At 33.1% G+C, this 22,133-nt stretch overlaps 4 protein-coding genes across 4 annotated transcripts; 1 reads left to right on the top strand and 3 right to left on the bottom strand.

Moving 5' to 3' along the window:
* Positions 1–261: 261 nt before the first annotated feature.
* On the top strand, positions 262–4,739 carry RPN8A (RP non-ATPase subunit 8A). Its single transcript, XM_088212832.1, has 10 exons — positions 262–577; positions 2,111–2,203; positions 2,284–2,365; positions 2,613–2,709; positions 2,838–2,913; positions 3,047–3,105; positions 3,256–3,378; positions 3,609–3,666; positions 3,756–3,841; positions 4,533–4,739. The coding sequence occupies exons 1-10, from the start codon at positions 391–393 to the stop codon at positions 4,602–4,604; spliced, it is 933 nt and encodes a 310-aa protein (XP_088068958.1). The 5' UTR covers positions 262–390; the 3' UTR covers positions 4,605–4,739.
* A 544-nt stretch (positions 4,740–5,283) lies between these two features.
* LOC110819182 (Fasciclin-like arabinogalactan family protein) lies at positions 5,284–6,165 on the bottom strand. The gene has a single exon (XM_022048278.2). It carries the CDS (start codon positions 6,145–6,147, stop codon positions 5,422–5,424), a length of 726 nt encoding a protein of 241 aa, XP_021903970.1. The 5' UTR covers positions 6,148–6,165; the 3' UTR covers positions 5,284–5,421.
* Positions 6,166–6,543: 378 nt separating this feature from the next.
* LOC110819190 (HXXXD-type acyl-transferase family protein) lies at positions 6,544–8,361 on the bottom strand. The gene has a single exon (XM_022048298.2). The coding sequence runs from the start codon at positions 8,230–8,232 to the stop codon at positions 6,763–6,765; it is 1,470 nt and encodes a 489-aa protein (XP_021903990.1). The 5' UTR covers positions 8,233–8,361; the 3' UTR covers positions 6,544–6,762.
* Positions 8,362–17,297: 8,936 nt separating this feature from the next.
* On the bottom strand, positions 17,298–18,744 carry LOC110819244 (uncharacterized). The gene has a single exon (XM_022048368.2). It carries the CDS (start codon positions 18,615–18,617, stop codon positions 17,646–17,648), a length of 972 nt encoding a protein of 323 aa, XP_021904060.1. The 5' UTR covers positions 18,618–18,744; the 3' UTR covers positions 17,298–17,645.
* Between the last annotated feature and the right edge of the window lie 3,389 nt (positions 18,745–22,133).

Genomic DNA, 22,133 nt, shown 5'->3' with positions numbered 1-22,133 from the left:
TATAATAGGTGTTAAATTTTAAAAAATAATTTAGTAATTTATAAAAAAAAAATTGATGATGTAAAAAATTTATCCACCTTAAGTGGTCTCCTATTCTCGGGGATATCCACCCGAATATATGGGCCAACTGAGACCCGGACCCAACAAAGCTTAACAACTGCCGACAGGCCCATGATACAACTATTTAGCCCAACGTTACCAGTCAACTTGACCCTGACCCGACCCGATTAAAAAATTCCAAAAACCAAAAGGCATAATCAGAGTGTTTCGGCGCACAAAGTTCTTTTCCTGGGGAAGAAGCAACCGACCAAGCTCTTATTCTATCTGGTCGAAGAAGAGAGAGATCGAATCGAGAGGAAAAATAGTTTGATTAATTGAAGTTAATTAATCATGGATGTGATAAAGACGCAGCAAATTTCAGGGAGAGCGATAGAGAAGGTGGTGGTGCACCCTCTGGTTCTGCTCAGCATCGTCGACAACTACAATCGGGTCGCTAAAGACACGCGCAAGCGTGTCGTCGGTGTTCTGCTTGGCTCTAGTTTCAAAGGCACTGTTGATGTCACGAACAGCTATGCAGGTTTTCTTCTTCTCTTTTATGGAATTTGAGTTAATGGATTATCTGATGAGAGACTTTCTTGGTTTTTTTTTTTTTTTTTGGAATCATTTGCTGGTGTTTTGTTTTTGTTTGTGCCGAATACTTAACTACTTGGATCAATAGCGTTTAATTTTGATTCAATTTGAGAGTGAAAGTTGGGTTTTGGAGAATTTATGCAGCATTTTTATATACTAGTTTCTGTTTAAACTTTAATTTTGGATGAAAATGAGGGATTTATCTCTCTTTTTTTCTTTCTTCTCATCCAAAAGGAGAAAAAAAATCTTTAAATGTTATCCTGTGGAATTTGATTGTTGTTCTCTGTTGACATTTTGCAGAGAGAGAGATGGAGTTTTTGCGTTTTATTAACTATTGATATCATGTCATTTCAGTATGATGCTTAAAGTTTTTTTTAACTATTTCTGGAAGAAATGAAGAAATTTGTAACTATTAATCCAATTTAAAATCTAGGCCTAGTTTAACTAGAAAATAGTAAAAACTCTATCTGAAATAATACAAGATACTATTAAGAGGAACTGAAATAACACATTTGAAATCCCATTATATTTTGGTGGAGTTTAGAACATATTATTTTAACTTCAGTTAAAATTCCTTAGGAGGTCAATTTGTCAATTTATAAGACTATGTTTGAAATAAATTCGGAGTGAAATTCATTTGTAAATTCATACTTTTTTAATAATGAGGAATACAAATTCTATTAGGAGTTAGGGAAATTCAGCTCATCTGAAATTCTAAATGGAATTTGAATAATCTTTTCGAAATTTCAGCAATGTTTGAAGCAAATATAGAATTTTCGTGAAATCCATTTGCCAATCCATGCTCTTTTTAACTATGAGAACTATAAATTCTGTAGAGCATTGTAAAAATTGAACCCATATAGATTTTTATATGGAATTGGAATGCTACATTATAATTCCACCAATTTTAATGAAATTTAGAATATATCATTTCAATTTAATATAGAATTCATAGGATTTCAATTCTTATTATCTTGTAGTTAAAATAATTTTCAATTTAGAAATTTCATAATAGAATTTTCATCTTTTTCCTAATCAAGGTCACAAGAAATGTGGATTTGTTCCAAACTAACCATCATGTACATTTATTTTGGAAAAATCAGTAGCTTGTGATATGAAAAGATTATTAATCAGTGAATCAAACAAAATGTTTTTCCCGATATGGTTTAATGTAATGTTTTTCCCAATATGGTTTAATGTGCCAGTACCACTTGTTTATCAGCGAGATATTTCTTCAGATTATTCCACAAAATTTTTTATTGGTTAGCCAGAGATTGTAGAGGGTATGTATATTATGAACTTTAAATTCAACATGCACCAAGAGAATTCTTCTGGTTTGCTATCAGTGCGATTGTCGTACCATGGCTAGATGTTAGCTTTCTCTTCCATTGACTATTATTTCTTGTTTGAAATGATCTTTTGCTCCCTGATTATTGCATGATGTGCGTGTTTCTTCTGATGTTTGAATCTTGACTTGTAGTGCCGTTTGAAGAAGATGACAAAGACCCAGGCATCTGGTTTCTTGATCACAACTACCATGAATCAATGTTTGCCATGTTCAAGAGAATTAATGGTATTATCAACAATATTTTGCTTTCATTACAGGCAGCATATGGTGCTCATATTAACAAATGAAATATTCCATTTTTTCAGCCAAAGAGCATGTGGTTGGATGGTATAGCACAGGTCCTAAACTGCGGGAAAATGACTTGAATATTCATGCATTATTTAACGAGTAAGATCACCAATTGTAGCACTTCCAATAGAAAGTGATAGATTGGGAAAAGCATTGTTTTTCTTAAATTTGTCCTTCCATTTACTTTCTTAATCCGTTCGCCAATTCAGTGTCTATTTATTCTTTCCAATTCTCAACTGTCTATCTTTATATTTGCAAAGTGAATCTGAATTCCAGCTCTAATTTTTTATCCAGTGTCTGGTGAATGTATTTCTCCTATTCTTAACTTTCTCTTCTGGTATTTCAGCTATGTTCCAAATCCTGTTCTGGTCATAATTGATGTCCAACCTATAGAGCTTGGAATACCAACGAAAGCTTATTATGCTGTTGAAGAAGTGAAAGAGGTAAGAACCTAAGTTCTCCAGCAAATATGTACTTGAGTAGATTGTGGTACTGCATGTACGTACTTCTTGTTACTTTCCTTGCCTCGACACCTGCTAGGACATTAACTAGTAATGTTATATGGGCACAGAATGCCACTCAGAAAAGCCAGAAGGTTTTTGTTCACGTGCCTACCGAAATATCTGCTCATGAAGTTGAGGAAATTGGTATGTCCATCAGATAGGAATTGCTGTAGTATATATGATTTAGTTCTTTGTTTTGAATTGGAGTTGATATTTGTTTTCCTACTTCCCTGTAGTTACCTGATCATGTATTTCTGCACTGATCCTTCTTCAACAGGTGTGGAGCACCTGCTCAGGGATGTGAAGGATACAACCATTAGCACTCTAGCAACAGAGGTCCTTTTTCTTTTCAATGCTTGAGCCCGATTTTTATAGCAAGTCTCATTTAGAGCATTTCTGGATGCACTGATTTCAGTAGAAAAATTAATCAGTTTCAGATGTTATTATAGTGTGAATCTCCTAATGCTTTTCATTCATTCTGCACAGGTGACTGCAAAACTTGCAGCTTTGAAGGGGTTAGATGCACGACTCAGAGAGATACGAAGTTATCTAGATCTTGTTGTCGAAGAGAAGCTCCCACTAAACCATGAGATTTTGTATCATTTACAGGTTAGATTCAGGATGAACACTCAATTCTCTCTTTAAGATCTTTCATTTTGCCAATTTTTTCCCTATTTTATTTGGATATATTTGCTTTGCATTTCACTGAGGCCTCTCAGTCAAGAACTTGTTACAAGAGAGTTTCTTTTTTACCATTTATTCTGCTATTCTATATTCACACCTATTTACTATTGCAGAGATGCATAACCTTATGTTGCTATTGTTTTGAAATTTTATAGGATGTTTTCAATCTACTTCCAAACCTAAACGTGAGTGAGTTGGTAAAAGCTTTTGCAGGTGAAGCCTTGATGTTGAAGCTCTTGTCTGAATATTTACTTTCTCGTTTACATTTCTTACAACTGTTCTTATGTTCACACTACATGCAGTGAAAACAAATGATATGATGTTGGTTATCTATTTGTCCTCGCTAATCCGAAGTGTCATTGCCCTCCACAATTTGATCAACAATAAGGTGAGATTTGCTTTCGATGGTGTGTTTGATTGAAACTTATTCTATTTGATGCATAATTAGTTTATCTCCAATCTTATTTCAATTCCACAACTATATTACTACTTGTTAAGGAAAGAAGATAAAAAGCGTATTTGAATTAGAAATGGAATTATACTGTTATTATCATTCAAATTTCTATCATATTTGTGTTGTATTCTTATTTTATTCCAATTTAATGTTAAGAATATTTTATTCTTCATTTTTTAACTCTAGAAAAGTCAAATATGCTCCCTTTTTCTTGAATTTTTGCTACACATAAAACTCTGATCCTTTTTTAATCACATAACATTTTAGGACCTCACCTTCAATAAATCCAAATGCCCCATTTAGTTCTTAGCTTGTTTTCGTGTTAATGATATAGACCCGGATCTTATTACCCAAAGAAGGCAAATAAAAGAAATCAGAGGAGAAATTAAGGAACCTGACTTGTGCAACCAAAGGGATAGGTTAGAATAAAGGTACATTTCTTAAATTGGTAAGACTTGTAATGTAAATGTCGGTATAAATGGTCAGGTTAGTATATATGTAAGAGAACTGAATAGTAAAGCATGTAAAATTAGCATGTCATAGTATTTCTTTACCGTACCCAGGTCCCTCTCCTTCCTCCTTCCCCTTCTTGTTTCACTGCTAATCATGCATAATTTGATTTCAGTTACTCAACAAAGAACATGAGAAAGCAGAAGACTCAAAGCCAGTTGCTATCCCCGCTGCTGCTGGAAGCTAAGCACCGGTAACTATTTGAGCTTGCTTGGATGTCTCTGCAACTTGATCTTTCCAGTGACAGGCTCATCGGTCTTGCATTGTCAGTCTTTTAGAATCTACGGATTTCTGAAAGAGAGATCTTTCCATTGACAGGCTCATCAGTCTTACATTGTCAGCCTCTTAGAACCTATGGATTTCTGAAAGAGAAAAGAACTAATATGAGGGTGGAGGTTAGAAACGAAAATGGCTGAAGAGATTTTCTTTCAGTCAATAATTTTCTGATGCTGATCTGTCTTCTTGCCCTTCTAGTTTCAAAACTGCAATCTAATGTTCACGGAGATGTATAACGATTCTCTGCCACTTAATTCCAATCTCTTAGCTTTCCTATTTGGTTTTTTTTTTTTTTTTTTTTTTTTTTTTTTTTTTTTTCTCGTTAGTTGCTAAATTAGTTGCTTAATGTTTGTGGTCTGATGAAAACAGAATTTTACTGGTTCTGTAGTTTGATATTCAAATTCTTTATCTTGATAATTAAGATATGTTGTTTGTTTAACCAAATCGATTCCAATGAGCATGACTTTAAATTGTCTCAAGAAAATTTTGGTCCTGCTATGTAAAATCTAGCCCGAATATAGACATACTCCTGGTAAAAAGCTGAGATTTGAATGATCTTTTTCTTTAGGTGATAAATTATCATGTATCCCTTGTACCAAAAATGTGAATTATGTGATCCTTCTTAATATTCTTTGTAAAAATACATTGCTTTTTGATTTACAACAAAAGAAACAGAACCTACTGCCTATCCTAAAAGCTCCAGGCATCAGCAAAGAAGCTTCTCTCTCTTAATTCAACTCAAAACTATCTTCTTCTTCATCAGGCTTCACAGCTTGTTCAAATTCAGCATCCATAATCACACCATCCATCACATGCACAACAATCTTCCCTCTCTGCAAATCCACTCTCTCCGCTTTCACTCTGTTCACCACCAACATCCCATCAACATCCTTCGACACAAACAGACCAAACCCAGACACAGAATCACATAAAAGCTCTTTCCCAAGCTCCACACCACCTGAAACCACTCTGAAAGGCACCACCGAAAACCCTAAAACTCTTGAGACTATTGCATACGTGTCGTTGACTTTATCTTTGGTCAAACTTCCGTTGACACTCAACCCTAGATCCCTCTCAAATGCTGAATCTGATGGCAGAAAAGCTGTGAAGACAAGATCTTGTGGGAGCATCTCAATCATCATTTCCCCGAACTTACCCAGTTCTTTATTTTTGAGGGAGTTATGTTTTATTGAGGCTTGGGGGAGACCCAGATGGCCATTGTTGTTGACCAGTGAAGTTTCTGGGAGGTTTAGGACTGAGAGAATTAGGATGAAGAGGGAACAGCAGATTGTGATGAGGATGCAGATAAAAGCCACTGGGTTTTTCAAGGAGAAATTCTTCATCTTTTTTTTATTAGATTGTTGCATGATTTGCAGAGTTGCAGATAAGTTCTGCGGTGGAGGAAGAAGAAGAAGAAGAAGAAGCTGGTCTGATCTAGGGGTGGATGGATTCATATGGGATTTTACTGTATTTAATTTTCATCTCCGTAAGAAAATGGGCTTCGATTGGCATGGACGCATGGTTGTCAATATAGAAAATGGGCTGGCCGAAAAAATGCATAATTTTGGTCTGATCTTTGTAGAAAAAAACTCCATGGTTAATTCTCACCTAGTTAAGTTGTAGGAAGTAATTACCGATGTTAAATATGTTTTATTTTTATATTTTAATTAGTTATTTACGTATACATTAATTATAATTTTTTATATATTTGGTTCATGATTGACTTGAGTATAAATAAATTTTCATTTTCAGAGTCATTCATTTGTGTTTTTTACCTGTAAAATAATGAATCCGAAAAATATCTTAATTTAGAATTAACTATTTTTAAACAATTAACCAAACAAAGAAAATTAAAAATTAATTATATTTCCTCAGCCCAAAAAAAAGCGGTAAACAGGAAGGTAAAAGCATCATACTGTTTGCAGTATTAAGTGTAAAGAAACGTTAAACTAATCAACTGAAGAAAAAACAAACAGGCTATATAACAAATGTGACAAATCCTACCCGTTAAAACAACTAACCACGTTAATCCAACGGCTATAACAAGCCAGATTACATCATCACCACTGTTAATTTGACACGTAATGCATGAACTCGGGATCTGACTCGACTCCCGCCATTGTTTCCGGCGCCAAAATCACCTCCAGATCAACGCTTCCGTTTCCTTCCCGCCCTGGAAACGCCGAGATCTTCCCGTCGAATTTGTTCGCTTTCCCGCTCCGAATCGCCAGAGGCCGACCCCACCCGAAATCGTTGTCGTACATCGGAAATCTCGGCGAGCTCCCCATCGTGACCGAAGCCCCGTCGAAGTTTCCAAGTGGGAACAACCGCGGGTTCGCCTCCCATTCCGCCACAAGCTTCCGGATTGTTTCATCGCTTTGAGCCAAAACGTTCTGATTCAGCTTCTTCGCGCACCAGCGTAGGTCCCTTGACAGCAACTCACCGGCGGGCGCGTAAGTTGGCACGCTCTGTATCGCATTGCCGAAGTAAAGCGGGTCGAGCTTCGGGTTCAGTCTGTGACGGCAATTCATCGCCATGCGGAACGTCGTCGTTTTCAACTCCGGGAGATTTCTGGCGCGTGTCACTGCCCGCCATAGCAATGCGCAGAGGGATTGAAAAGATGAGATTTCCGTCGTCTTCTCCTTCGAAACATTACGCGATTCTTTCTCGGCGTCAGTGTTGGCGAACCAGGTGTCGAAAATTTCCGTTAATTTGGCGTTACCGTTCTGGTGGCAGTAGAACTTGTCGTTGATTTTTTTACCCATTAATTCGACGACGTCAATATCTCCGTCAACGACGACGGCCCAGTCCCGCTTGTTTACTCTGGCTTTGAGCTCGAGTATGGCTTCTCTGCTGAAACTGAAGATTCTCTCACTGAACGGTGCGTTTTGATCGAAGGTGACCTTGGGTCCACCTTCAGGAACATGGAGCACAGCTGGCGAGACAAACACAGAGTCCCGGCTGAAATCCGGGCGATGAGAAATCACCTTCTTGAAACCTCTAGAAAGCTCAGCGAACGTGTTGAAGAAGTTCCAAAATGACGTCCCATCGGCGATTGCGTGGTTAACAGAACAAGCAATGAAGACCCCATCGGCCAGGAAAGTGACCTGAACGGCGAGGAGAGGACGGTTATGTCCTTCGTAGCTGACAGCTCCGTCGAAGGTAAAGAATCCCTTGACGATGTCTGGGACGTGGGATGGACCGAGCACGTCAACGACATTGAGGGAGGAAGCGTCGGCGTAGATGAAGTCGACGCCGGAGTCATTGCAGGTAATGACGACGGTTCCGTCGGCGAGGGTGAGAAACCGTCCGACAAGAGGAGGGAAATGGGAGAGGGAAAGGGAGAGGGAGCGCTTGAGGAGGGAGAGAATGGAGTTGACAGGGAGAGAGGGGCGAGTAAAGAGACAGCCCTTTTGAATGTAGTGACAAGACAACATGGGAAGGTCGGTTACGGAGAGCTTGAGGTCTCCCATGGCGGATTTCTCACCTGGGTAGACTCTGGATTTGGAGATGAGGGTGACTTGGGGAGCGAAAGGCATGTTTAAAGTTATAATTCCTGGTTCGTCTGTGTAAAATTTTTGAGGAGGGAAAAAGAAAAGTCTCTCCCAGTCTTGATTTCGTCTGTGAGATTTAGTTGGGGGTGTGGTTGGAGTGGAAGTTAAAGAGGGATAGGGTTTATATAGGAGATGGTGGAGGGACTGATTCATTGCATTTGTTGATATGTGAGTAGTCAACTGCAGTTTGTTATTTTCTGCAATTTGTTTTAAATTAATTAATTATCTGTAAAACGTAATTAATCAATACTATTTAAAAAAATAAATAAAAACTGGATTAAAAGAAGAAGGTAGATGATCTCAAACCACGTGTACACGCCGACCTCTTCTCATCTCCTGTCAATTCTCATGTTATTAATGAAGTGTTAATATTAATTAATCCAAACTTTACTACATGTGTTTATAATTGTAGATCATGGTCCAAATTCCAGAGATTTATAACATCTTCTATATCTATATCCATGAGTTTTTCATATATTTACTTGGGATCACAGGAAAAATATATGGAAGTTGGAATCAATCTTGAATTGCATTAAAATCCCCGCATTTCCGAGATTTGCTAATCCACCCACAAAATCTTTTCCCATTTTATAACTCCAGATTCTTCTTCTTCTTTCTTTCTATATCTGGTTTTAGGAATATGTATATAATTTATACATACACATACACAAACACAAACACATATACACATAAAGAGAGGTTACGCGTGGCGTCCATGCAATAAAAAAATTGCCACATATTCGTCATACCTCACACGTGCCGTCCATGCAGAAAAATACACTTTGCAGTTACCCATTGGGTGAATACGTATTTGACACTTTCCCAGAATAAGAATGTAACAAAAAGAGAGATAATCCATAGAAAAAAGATTTGTCTTTAATTTTATTTTTCTTCAACTTATGTACGTATACTTAAAATTCATATTAGTCTAATAATTTATCTCACAATTCACATATTTGGGCACTGGTTCGAGTAATATGAAAAATTAGGACGTATTATTTTTATCAATATTGTTAATTACAATTGCTTCAATGGAAAATTAAAGAGTATAAAATATGTGTGTGTGTATATATGTATTATAGTGCAATTAGAATTTTAATAATTGTGACAATGTAAGAATCTGGCCGACTTTTAACGCTCTGTATGTTGGCTGTCATTCCTACGATCCCGAGGAAGAAGGAAAAGTCGGCTTCCAGAATCTCTCCAACTGTTCTACAAGCTAATCTTGAACCTGTAATACAAAAATTATTGTACTGAATTCATTAATTAATATATATCCACTGGGATTTTAATACTCGTAATATAATAATAATAATAATCTAACTATTGCTGTTTATTAATTAACTAATTAATTTCATGTGTGTATGTATCTGTTGATTTCATTATTAAAACATAATATTGTTTGACATAAATGGTTTAAACAAAATAAATTAATTAATTAAATAAAATAATGTTGATGGGTGAGAAGGCAAACGTTAGTGGTGTGTCTAAGTACTAGGACCCAAGTGCTTTGTTGCATTGTACCTTGACATAAATATAATATATATATATATATATGTACACATGAATATGCATCTGCTAATCAAGTGAATGTGACAGTTCAAGAACAACCGTGAAATTTATTCAATGTAATTGTTCTTAATTAACTTGGTTAATTATTATATTAATTAATTCTGTTGCTAATACCCAGATCAAGATGGGAGTGATGAACCTTAATTGGCATTATTCAAAATCTGTATGTGTATTGTACGTATATATGACAGTTCAAGAACAACCATGATAGTTTTTTTTTTTTTGGCTTTTTCTATTTTGGACGTCATAATTAATTCCTTACTTATTAGTTACTTAACTTTATTTAAATACTAGCTATATATATATATATATATATATGTGTGTGTGTGTGTATGTGTGCATATATAATATATTACTACTTTTTTTCACGTTGGATTCTGACAAGGCAATGAATTGAAAGTTTTCTTAAGAAATTCAAAGTGAAAGTACCAATACTAACCTAAGTGCAATAAATTATTCTATAATTATGTCCCGTATTTGTCCTCCGTTTTTTTTCTTTAAATGTATATAATCATAAGTATAGACCTCCTCGTCAATACATATATATACTATATAATAGTTGGATCTACTTTGCACCGAAAAAGATCATCAACATTAAATTTTCAGTGCCGTGATGGGAATAATAATTTTCAATTTTGAAAAGTTTCATACTTAAAAGTTATATACATATCACCTCCTTTAATACGATAATGACTCAATTTTGAGAGGCTATTATGTGTTAATTAATTTATTTATACAAATATATTATGCAAATAAGATTATGCGTAGGTCTAAAATTAGATCGGATCATAACAGAATGATAAAAGACTTAATTTTTGAATTGAAAACCAGTTTAATTTAAATTTTTTCAGTTCAATCTGAATGAATTATATATATATATATATATATATATTTTGTTTTTAATTAAAACATTTAATAAAAAATTTACTCAACAATTTAATTAAAAGATTTAATCAACAATCCTCATTAAAAAATAACACAATATAAACGTGTTTATCATTTTTCTATTATTTTCTCGCCTCATTGTTTCCCTTATAAGTGTGCAAACTTTTAAACATTTTATTCGAGTTTGGAGGAAACTAACTAGATCTAGATGAAGTAGGTGAAAACGTAAAGCCTAAAGACAACAGTGGTCCAATCACTAGTGGAGACAAAGCTATGAGCTTGTGATTATGTGATGACCAACGTAGTCAAGGCAAAGGGCAGAGTGAGGTGCTTATCTTAGAGCTCAAAGGGCAAATTGAGGCATTAGGGCTAGAGCTTAAAGGAGAAACAACTAAGCAGTGGCGAGTGGTGGACGTAAAGTGAGTGCTAAGAGGCGAGACGACAAAAGGCAAAAGAGGACATTGAAAGGAGTGAAAGGAGGAGAGCTTAAACATTTTAGGGTTTTTTTCATTTTTTTTTTTAAATCTAACGGATACCTGATTGATTTGAATATGATTGTTTGATCTATTTATTTAAAAATCGAAAACCAGATTAACCATATATTTGGTTTAATTTGATTTGCACCAAATAAATTGAATTTAAATTATGATTTGTACACATTTTTAATTTATTTAATCTATATAAGTATAATAAAAGTATTTTGTAGGCAGGCAAATTTGACTTTTTCTTTTTTTTTTTCTTATAAAAAATTATTTTTAAAAGAAAAAAAAAAAGAGTTACACTACAAGATATTGTTTAAAAAAATGTTGGATGGCGGAAAAAAGAGAAGAGAAAAAGTAAACATATCCAAATTGCACATATAAAAATTGGGTTTAAATTAGACTTTTTCCACGATTCTAGATTTAATTCAATTGGACAACCCAATTTAAACACAATTTTATGTAAGAAATTTTTTTTAAATATACAAAACACAAAAAAACAAATATACACTGTCTTTTTACTATTTTTTTTTTAAAAATAGAAAATATATTATGGTAAAGTGAAATAATTAGGGTCCAAATTAAAAGGTCAATTTAGAAATTGTTGGAAAAAGCCACGTGTGATATCTAATAACTATGAAACAAAATTTTAATAATTAAAACTTATTATGTCTCTGGATAAGATGACATACATGGACCAAGCAATGAACCTTTTTATCAATTATGAAAAGATCACGACTTTGCATGCATGCATGCATGTATATGCCTTCTCTCTTCCTGTCTCTTTCATGTGGACGCACATATATATATAAATATGACTGCAGAAGTCAAAGCTGTTGACAACATAAAGATTAATGTGTTTAATTAATTATCATTATTATTACTAATTTTTAATGGGAATATATTATTAATTAATTCTTAGGCAAGTAAGAGTTCATGCATGTACTGTATGATACCTGCACGTAGAGATAACCCGTACCAATCAGTCTCGAATCAGAATTTTTATAATCAACAAAGTGTGGAATAATTGTAGACCAAAAATTATTAAAAATATATATATAAAATGAATATTAAGTGGGTGTGAATATAATAATATACCCAACTCACACAGGGTTAACTCCATCCTACTATATAAATAATAAATATTCATGTAATATATACTTTTATTAATTCATAATGTAAATTTTCTCATATATATATATATTATTTGGGTAAAAAAAAAAATTATTGAGGATTAATTATTGGTGAAATAAGAATGTCGTACGTAAGTCAGCCTTATCCCTTGTGATGATCACTCGGGTGCATGCATCCCCTTAAATTTCCTTTCATAATTCATCAGCATCTTCTTTCGTTCGTGAATTTTTTTCTTCTTCTTGTATGTATATATATATATATATATATATATATATATATATATGCACACGCACGCACACATGCATACTTGTAAGTAAATATATATATGTTTTTTGTATTTATTCTGAAATAGTCTTTCAAAAATTAATATAAAAACTATTGTGTTTCAAATAAATAAATGATTTGAAAGATACCACAAATTTAATTGAATTTTGGTGAGTATATAATATATCTTAAATTTTTGTTTCATGTTTTTCAATAAGGTTTCAAAGTTTAATCAATGATATATATGTAATTTTTCAATTCATATATATATATATATACATATATGATCTCGAAAGATTAATTAATTAATTATTACGAAAATTGACTTCATTTTGAATCTAAATTATGTTTGAACTAATACACGCGTGTTTTTGTATGTGTTTCTATGCGTGTGTGTGTGTGTGTCTATATAGATATATATATATATATATATATACACGATGGCATATTTATTGATCATGTTCTAGACCCAATTAATGAAGCTTCTTGGCATTAATGAAGGTTTTAGGCTTGGAGGCTTGTTTAGGGGTTTACAATATTTGCATGGTCCGAGATTAACGCTTCTTAATCAGAAGGATATTAGCGGCGGCCGGCGAAAAAGATCAAAAAATAGAAACCTTCTTGTTACATAATATATATATATATATATATATATATATCTATGTATATATATGTATACACTGCATGTATATATGCCTTTCAAGAAATGGTCTTCTTTTTGGACTTTTGTTTGCTTGAAAAAAGAGAATTCAAATGGGTGGCTTGTTTATTTTCGGTAGTTAAATAGGTTCTTAGGGCATTTCCATGGACGGTAGGGGGGTTAACTAACACATTGCATAAAAAAATCTATCACCTACTCCTTGGTTTTTTTTTAGCAATTTTTCTTTTTCATCTAAGACTAATTTTATATAAAATAGCTTACGATACACTATATCTATATATATATATATATATATATATAGCATGCATGCAAGTCAAAGTTTTCAACAACTTGTAACAATGATTCAGACTCAAGATATATTATAGATATAAGAAAATTAGATGAAAAGCATTTTCTTTTCAAAATATTAATTATATTTTATTTTTTTATTTCAATCATTTTCGTTGTATATATATATATATATATATATATATATATATATATATATATATGTATAGCTAATTTGTTGTGGGGTCACTTTCGTGAGTTGTATAGAGATATGTAATTGCTTATCTAACTTGCCCATATGCATTAATATGCAGTGAATAGTATCATGAAATTTAGGTCCCTACATACATTATGCCAAGAAACAAAAATCTCTGATATGATTCACTTCGTGATGATCAGATGAGATTTAGTGGTTTGAATTTCATGTACCCTTCGATGGGGGTCACAGTATCTGATCTCTTTACACCCCAGATTCTTTAAGGAAGACCAGACAAATGTGTTCCCATAGTTAAATGCTTTACCATATATTATGCATATATATTTACATACATATTATTACAGATAGAATATATATATATGTGTGTGTGTGTGTGTGTATGAGTTAAACATAATGAAGCAATAACTCTTGGAGATCTAAAGTTTGACCATAAAATCGTTGATAAGTTGAAGTTATGGGAAAGTAGATTTTTGGCAGAGAATTGTGTGGGAAAATTATTCAGGGACCACTGGGTAGAAATTAGATGGAGATGATCATCTCCAACTGGGTCATGTCGATATATAGTATATATATAGAATATCACAATGTGGTCAGGAATCAGATCACAGGGACATTAAAGGGGTGGGTGAATTGCCCCAAGTGCATGAATATGTACTGAAAAGACTTGGGAGAAAATGATAGCTAGCTAGGGTTCTTTCTTTTTTCTTTTTCTCCGGATGAAGATGATAGGATTCATTTAAGCATGCATTGTGAGTGCTCATTTTCAAAATTATTTCTCTGCATTCTGTTTGATGTTATCAATAAATACATACATACGTACGTATATATATATATATATATATGTATATACACCCTGTAAATAATTTTGGTACACTTCTTGTCAATTCATTTTTCTTTCTCTTTGTTAAAAAAAAGGTGTTTGTGCTTAATTAAATCGTTTTTTAGATATTGTGCAACTTGCGACATGACTTGACAACACCATTTCATCTCTCTCCAATATCATTGGATCATTATTAATATACATATACATATATATATATATATATATACACACACACACGCATATGCATATGCATACTTTTTTTTAAATGATATGATCTATGGGATATTATTGAGATTTGAAAATGCCCACAAATTTTTATGTTCTGAGAGTATGCGTTACGATTCAACTATTTTTTATAATTATTTATTTTGAGAATGCATTAGATTCAAAAATCATCTAAAATTCATTTGTTAATTTGTATTTAATTTAATGAAAAATTTATATACAAATTTTAATATAAATTTTTTTAAAAAAAAAATCCACCCCATATATGAAATCTTATATCTAAGATCGAAATAATGCATTTTAAATTTATCAAAATTTGAATTATATATAAATTTTGAAATAAATAAATTTTTAAAAAATAATTTATCTATTCTACGTAGACATATTGTAAGCCTGTATTTAGAACAAATCCAAAAAGTTTGTGAAATTTTGTAAAATTCACATTCAATTTAACTCTAAATTCGTGATGATCTTCCCTAAAATCAAAATTTGATCTTTTTAAATCAAAACATTTCAGTCAATTCTAAGAATTTGGTTATTAAATTAGGGTATATATATATACAATTGTTCGTTGGTGGTTTTGATCCGCATTAAATGATCAAACACCATCCATGTAGATGCAACAAAAGTCATATAGAAATGAAATTAGTCCGATGCTTTTCAAGTGACAGAACAATGATTCATTTCCTTTCAGGGTTAAATACATTGGACAGTCACCACAAGAATATAGAAAGAACTATATATTAATTTTATGAACAAGAGAATAAAGCAATCAAAAAAGAACATGTAGAATCATTATCTACAACATATGGTGCAGGATATTTCTATAAATTTTTTTATAATATCAAAGATTAAATCTTTTCTCCGAAGTACATTTAAAAGTTTACTCAAAATATTAATAATTTAGAGAAAAATTTTAAATATTTTAGTATTCCTTTCGAAAAATCAAGGAATTTGGAGCTTTTGGCAACACGCGGAGATTCAATTCATTGGGTTAATTCTCTGAATTTGATTATGATTACATGAGGAGTAAATAAATATGAATCTTCTTCAAAACTTGCAATAAAAATAATGGTAAAATAATATAGTAGTTGTTAATCCATTCATTTGCTATCCATGAATTGCAGCATATTTTCTTTGCAGAAAATTCTATGAGCATCTGATAAAAACAGTCACTTTCTTTCTGCATTTCAAATAAAAACTAAAACAATGCATTTCATACAAGTATCATTCATGGGTGTGCGCGCATGTGCCTGTTCCTGTGTACCAAAATCCATTTAAGGAAGTGTTGAACCCAAACTTTCTACATAAATTTTGGTTTGAACAAGCAACTCTCCTATTAGGTTCCTGTCAAGTTTTTCACAAACACCAAACCCAGATGAATGTTCTTATTCAACAGCTTGTTAAAAGTGAGGAACCTTACTGACGGATAAAGGACTGCAGTCCTTATAAGTGGAACCCAGAAGATCATGGAGACATTCCTAGTTGCATTAATCTTCCACCTTCCTCGTTTATGAGCAGACATACAGCAAAGATCCAGAAAACCGTAAAGCCCAATCAACAATACAGCACCAGAATGTATGTTGAGTCTTCTATTTACACCTACTTCTTGAGCTGTTTCTTGCTACTAATATACAAACAAGCTTCGTATTTGGTGTTCTACCTTCCAAGTTCTACTATGGTCGTCATCTAGATGACGGTTCCATCTTAACTTTCTAACATTATAATAGTTCATTAACTTGTATAATATCACTTTAAGATTGCATAGTAATTCACAATGTTACGTGATACCACACAAAGTCAGTTATTCACGACATTAGAAATTGACCGTGGATGCATCATACTTCCAAGGAATTATAGACTGTCCCTTACCCTCCTCATTTATATGCAGATCGGACAGAGATATGGAAAAACTTAAAAACACTCTGAGAATGTAGCTCTCTTTTGCTTCCAGAATCATGTTGAATGAAGGAATCAAGAATTGGTTTACTTTTAATGCAGAAAAGGATTAGTCTCTATTACACCCACTCCTTGAGTTGTTTCTCCCTAAAATTAAAGGTTTGCAATCCACCCCCCTTTTGAAAATCTTCAGATTTTGACATCCAAAACAAAGACTCTGTATATTTGACTTCGGTTCCACCTCCCTCTCTGGAGCAGATGATCACAAACTGAAAAAAACTACGAGGATATAGCTCCTTTAGTTACTAAGAGGCATCTTCAACCAATCTCCATTGCACCCTTTCCTTTCTCCCTATGATTCAAGACAAAATGCTTCTCACCGTTCCTCAAGTTCCAATATTCATAATGATCTCTCAGGAGCGAAAGAAGGAACACTCACTTCCTCGAGCTCAATGGAGGCAAAACTCGAGAATTTTCAAAAGAAAACAATTAAATAAAATAGAAACTAATTTGACAAGCTCCTAACACTCTTGTTATTTTCACCTCAATCAACAGTTAAGAAATCCAACATACCCTACTTCTGAAAATGGCCATGAAAGATCACATACACAGAACATTCTGAAATTGCACAAAATCTCCACACACTTCACATCAATACTCTTTAAAGGGAAATTTAATAAACATGTCAAATTCAGTGATCCACTCCTTTCTAAACCAAGCAGAAGAGTTTATTTACATAACCAAGATTTATTTCCATTGATTAAGAATTAACCTAAACAGACCATCAATGAATGTCATCCTCTCTTCACTTGGTCTTACCCAAAAAGAGTATCAACTATAAAAAAACCGCACCCAAATTCAGCACAAAGTATATACAATCAAACACACACATATATAGGAAATTTGCTGATAGGTTATTGCTGGGTAATCAATAAACCCTTACCAGAAGGAAGAGACTAGACATGATAAGAATCAATAATCAGCCTGATACTCACTGTAATCATCACCGGTAGCCAGGTTAGTTTCCACTCTCTCGGCGATCTTGTCTTCCTCGTACTTTAAACCCTCTTCTAGTGCGATTCCCCCCAGGGCCCCTGCGACGGCGCCCACAGCCAATCCCGTCCCGAACCCCATCTTCCCTCCCCTCTGCCTCTGGTTATCGTAAGGTGAGTAGTCCACCGGAGCAGATGGCCCCCCGCTTCCAAAATAAGCTCCGCCTGTTCGATCGAACCTCGACGGCGGCGGTAGAGGAGGAGCAGCGGCTGTTGTGGAATAGTACCCTGGGACATACTGCGGAAGAGACGGAGAGGGGGGAGGAGGCGGAAGCGTTGAGTACATAGACGGAGGGTACCCTCGGGGAGGAGGCGGGGCAGTTTGGTAGTAATATCCCATGGGAGGGGCAAAAGGGTAATCTGGCAGCGTGTGGACCGGCGGTGGAGGCGGCGACGGTCTCGGGGAGTAGAAGTAATCCGGCATCGTATGCACCAACGGTTGAGGAGGAGGAGGAGGGGGAGGCAAGGGTCGTTCCTTGATCGCCATCTTCAACCGGATCTTGCCCTGGGGACGACCAGACGGGCGGCAGAGATTGAAATTCCGGATCCTGGTCCCATCTTCTGGATCGGGTAAATCCTTGAGGACGACCTGAAGAGTGGCGACAAGCGGTTTGGGGGTTTCGCTGGGCTTGGAGTGGAAAATCTCGAGAGTGAGGACGGCGTCCAGTGCGGGGAGCGAGAGAGGAAGCGTAAAACGTTCGTTCCATACGGGTCGGGTTGACCCGGAATCGTCGGACTTGGTGGCCAGTCGGCGGTCGGGGTCGACCCAGAAGATGGCGTAGGGTTTAAGGTCGCCATTTTTCCAGTTGACGTTCTTGAGATCCTTGGCGGAGACGATGGTGAGATCGAGATCAAGAGGCTTTGACGGCGGAGGTCGAGAGGTGGCAGCCATTGCAATTTGCTGCTTAGGGTCCGGTGCGCGCTAAATTGCGCAAGTGGTGGTCGGGTACTTAGGATATGCAGACAAAGCAGTGGGAATGAAAGGAAGAGAGATTTGAAGTCCCGAAAGCCGAAAGCCGAAAGCTTGGGGCTCAAGGTTCGGTGGGCGTGCGGAAATTAGTGGGTCGGTTTGATCGAGCAGTTCGGTCTAACTATGTTGGATCGAGCCAGATCATTCGGGCGATTGGACCGGGTCTGAGCTTGTAGAAAATTGAATGTTTTTCTTTCTCTCTTTTTTTTTTTGTTTAAAAAAAGGGAAATAATAAAACTGTAGTGGTACAGAAATTATGGTATAACTATTTTTCTATGTTGTGTTATATATGGATTATAATTGAAAAATTAATTATATAATATATAAATTATAATTAACTAAAATTAAATTCTACTTTTATATTTAAAAATTTTAAATAAATAATTATTATATATTATTAAACTATTTAATATTTAAAATTATAAATGATATAATTTATAATTAATTAAAAAATTAAATTCTATTTTTATATTTTATAAATTCAAATAGAGAATAATTATGTGTATTATCGTATTAATTTTTGTATATTTTAAAATTTGAATGAATACTATCAAAATTTTATTTATGTATATATTTATAATTAATATTAACATATTATTTTTATATTTAAAAAAAAAATTAAATAACTAATTATTATATATATTATCAAAGTTAATTTTATGTTTAAAAATTATAGATTTTGTAATTTGTAGTAAATCAAAAATTAAATTTTAGTTTTATATTTTAAAATTTTAAATAAATAAATAGCATGCATATTAATATATATCTTAAAGTTTGATTAAAAAATATTTAAAATAATTATAATTATCTTGTTCTTACTTTTTAGAATTTAAGTGAATAATATTTAATATTTATATATATATTATTTTTTATTTCAAAAAATAAGAAAATGTCATGGGAGATTTTTTAGTATTCTTTATATATATATATTATTTACCGCTTTATCTAATTATTATAGTTTTAAAATTAGACACAAAATCTTTAAAATAGAGTTTGCTAGCACAAAATTTAATATCAATAAAGAAGAAAAAACTAAGACCACAAATTTAACACAACACAATACTCAATTTAAAAATAATTTATCTGTTTACACAAATTCATATCTAAAACAAACCCACAGACAATATAATATAGCCTTTAAATATGCGATGAGCTCCCTGAGATCTTAGGAGTTCATATATGCCTATTGTAGCTGAATTTTTTCTGGGTAAAGGTACTCGTGTCCTACCCACCACGATCATTCCATGAGAAGGTCCAGGATCTGGCAGCGGCGACATTCTAATCACTTCCAAGTCCAAAAATGGCAAGGACCCATCAACTCTAATGTAAAATTGTTCGTTCCAAACAGGATTTGGCAAACCTTTAGTTACATGTGTTACGTAACATTCATCGGGGCTTACTGAAATTATCACGTTATATGATTTTATATCATTTGGAGCATTGATATTTGTTTCGTCTATTTCAATTGCATGCAACACTTTTAGGTCCAAAATCATACTTTCTTCCTTTTCATTTTCTCCACCCCTTTGGTCTTCTACGTTGTTTACCGTCTTCCCCGTTTCACAGCGATATCTTTTCTTTCTTTCAACATTGTAGTACTTTTCATCGTCAGCATCCATTTCTCTGACAAACAAAATTATTCCATGATGACTTTTTACCAAATTAAATCTCATAAACTTTTGATTCATTACTAATATAAAAAGAGTTATGCGTATATATATCAAATAATATATATTTTATGATAAATCAATTGAAAAAAATAATAATCTATAACTTAATTTTTTAGAACTTTAAAAATAAAATTCTGTACTTTTTATAAGAATGTGATTGCAATAAATAAATCAAGTGAGGAATAAAAATAAAAATAAAAATAAAGTATAGCAAATAGTAAAATAACCTTGTGATTTATTTTCGTCGCCTCTGTATGTGACAGTTGTTTTGTTTTTCTCTTATAAATACATGTCTATTTATAAGACAGATTGATTAGTGGATTGGTTTCGCATAAAAAAAAGAATAATAAAAATACTAGTTGTATGTGTTTAAATAATAAAATAAGTAATAGTTATCAGCGGCAAATCCGCATATATTAAATAGATATTGTTATTTTTACTGAGTTGATATAGATTTATTAATATATCAGATACTTATTATCTACTGAAAGCTGAGAAAATTATGTATATCTAAAGAAAATTGGATGTTTATTAATTCAATATACATTTAATATCATTGCATCTTATAAATAAGTTAGGATTCACAAAATTATTAATTAATATAAATTATTATTTTTTTCTTTTTTTTTAATTAAAAAAATAAGCATTTTTAATATAACTATCAATGAAGTTTCTAATTCTTCACAGGTTATGTAGCGCCCGGACCGAGGGAAAAAAAAAAAAAAAAAGCCACGTCGGCAGTCACGTTAGCAGGCCCGGTCAGCAGTCCCGGCCAACCGGGGCCTGGCACGTGGCAAGACCACGTCGCTCCTGAATGGGCCACGTTGGCGATCCGCGTGGGCGCGATCGGACGGCCCAGATCATTACATCTTATAAATAAGTTAGGATTCACAAAATTATTAACTAATATAAATTATTATTTTTTTCTTTTTTTTTTAATTAAAAAAATAAGCATTTTTAATATAACTATCAATGAAGTTTCTAATTCTTCACAGGTTATAACACATAAAAGTAAATGATCAAATAAAAATCAAGACAATACATAAAAAAGTCTTTGTGTAATAATCAAAAAAGTTCAAATCAACCTCAACATAATTTTTTCAATTTAAATACAATACTAGACTTTAAATTTTTATTAGAACAGACTCTTATAACTAATAATTTATCTAATACCTTCAGATAGACCACTACATAATAGATAATACATTTATATAACATTAATTTTTAAAAATATTGCTAGTGTAGCATCCATATTTATTAATTTTTCTCTTTTTTTTATTCCTATTTTTTAAGATTCATACATGAATGAAATCTACAAACGAATTTCGTTTCAATATTTTTAAACTCTCATTTAAGCACTATCACTTGTTAAATGATACCTGAAAATAAAAAACTGTAAAAGAGTGAACTAGCAATAATAAAATTAATTACGAGATTGTTATGCTAATAGTATTTTTAAAACTTGATGTCCATATAAATACATTTTTCTGTTATATGGGTATCTGTTTAACGATATTAGATATATTTTACTTATAAAAGTCTATCTGGACAAAATTTAAAAGTCCATATTATTTTTAAATTGAAAATAGTATAATGGCTGATTTAAATTTTTTTGACCAATACAAAGGTCTTATGATGTATTATTTTAATAAAAACTTATTTTCTGTATATAAAAATATGTCAAAAAATATTGAGATATAATATATTTATTTTACCTCAAAGAGAGAAATAAAACGGAATACTGATGTTACTATGCACCTAAAATTAC

Source organism: Carica papaya, chromosome 2 (assembly GCF_054855325.1).
Source record: "Carica papaya isolate Zhongbai chromosome 2, ASM5485532v1, whole genome shotgun sequence".
Taxonomy (NCBI): domain Eukaryota; kingdom Viridiplantae; phylum Streptophyta; class Magnoliopsida; order Brassicales; family Caricaceae; genus Carica; species Carica papaya.
Note: the sequence above shows the minus strand (reverse complement) of the source record. Positions and strands in the feature narration are given on the sequence as shown.

Bases quoted from the DNA above. Each gene is read 5' to 3' on its own strand.
- LOC110819190 (XM_022048298.2), bottom strand. From the start codon at position 8,232: ATGCCTTTCGCTCCCCAAGTCACCCTCATCTCCAAATCCAGAGTCTAC.
- LOC110819244 (XM_022048368.2), bottom strand. From the start codon at position 18,617: ATGGCTGCCACCTCTCGACCTCCGCCGTCAAAGCCTCTTGATCTCGAT.
- LOC110819182 (XM_022048278.2), bottom strand. From the start codon at position 6,147: ATGAATCCATCCACCCCTAGATCAGACCAGCTTCTTCTTCTTCTTCTT.
- RPN8A (XM_088212832.1), top strand. From the start codon at position 391: ATGGATGTGATAAAGACGCAGCAAATTTCAGGGAGAGCGATAGAGAAG. The intron at 2,204-2,283 runs GTATTATCAACA...CCATTTTTTCAG, and splicing joins CATGTTCAAGAGAATTAATG to CCAAAGAGCATGTGGTTGGA. The intron at 3,667-3,755 runs GTGAAGCCTTGA...CACTACATGCAG, and splicing joins GTTGGTAAAAGCTTTTGCAG to TGAAAACAAATGATATGATG.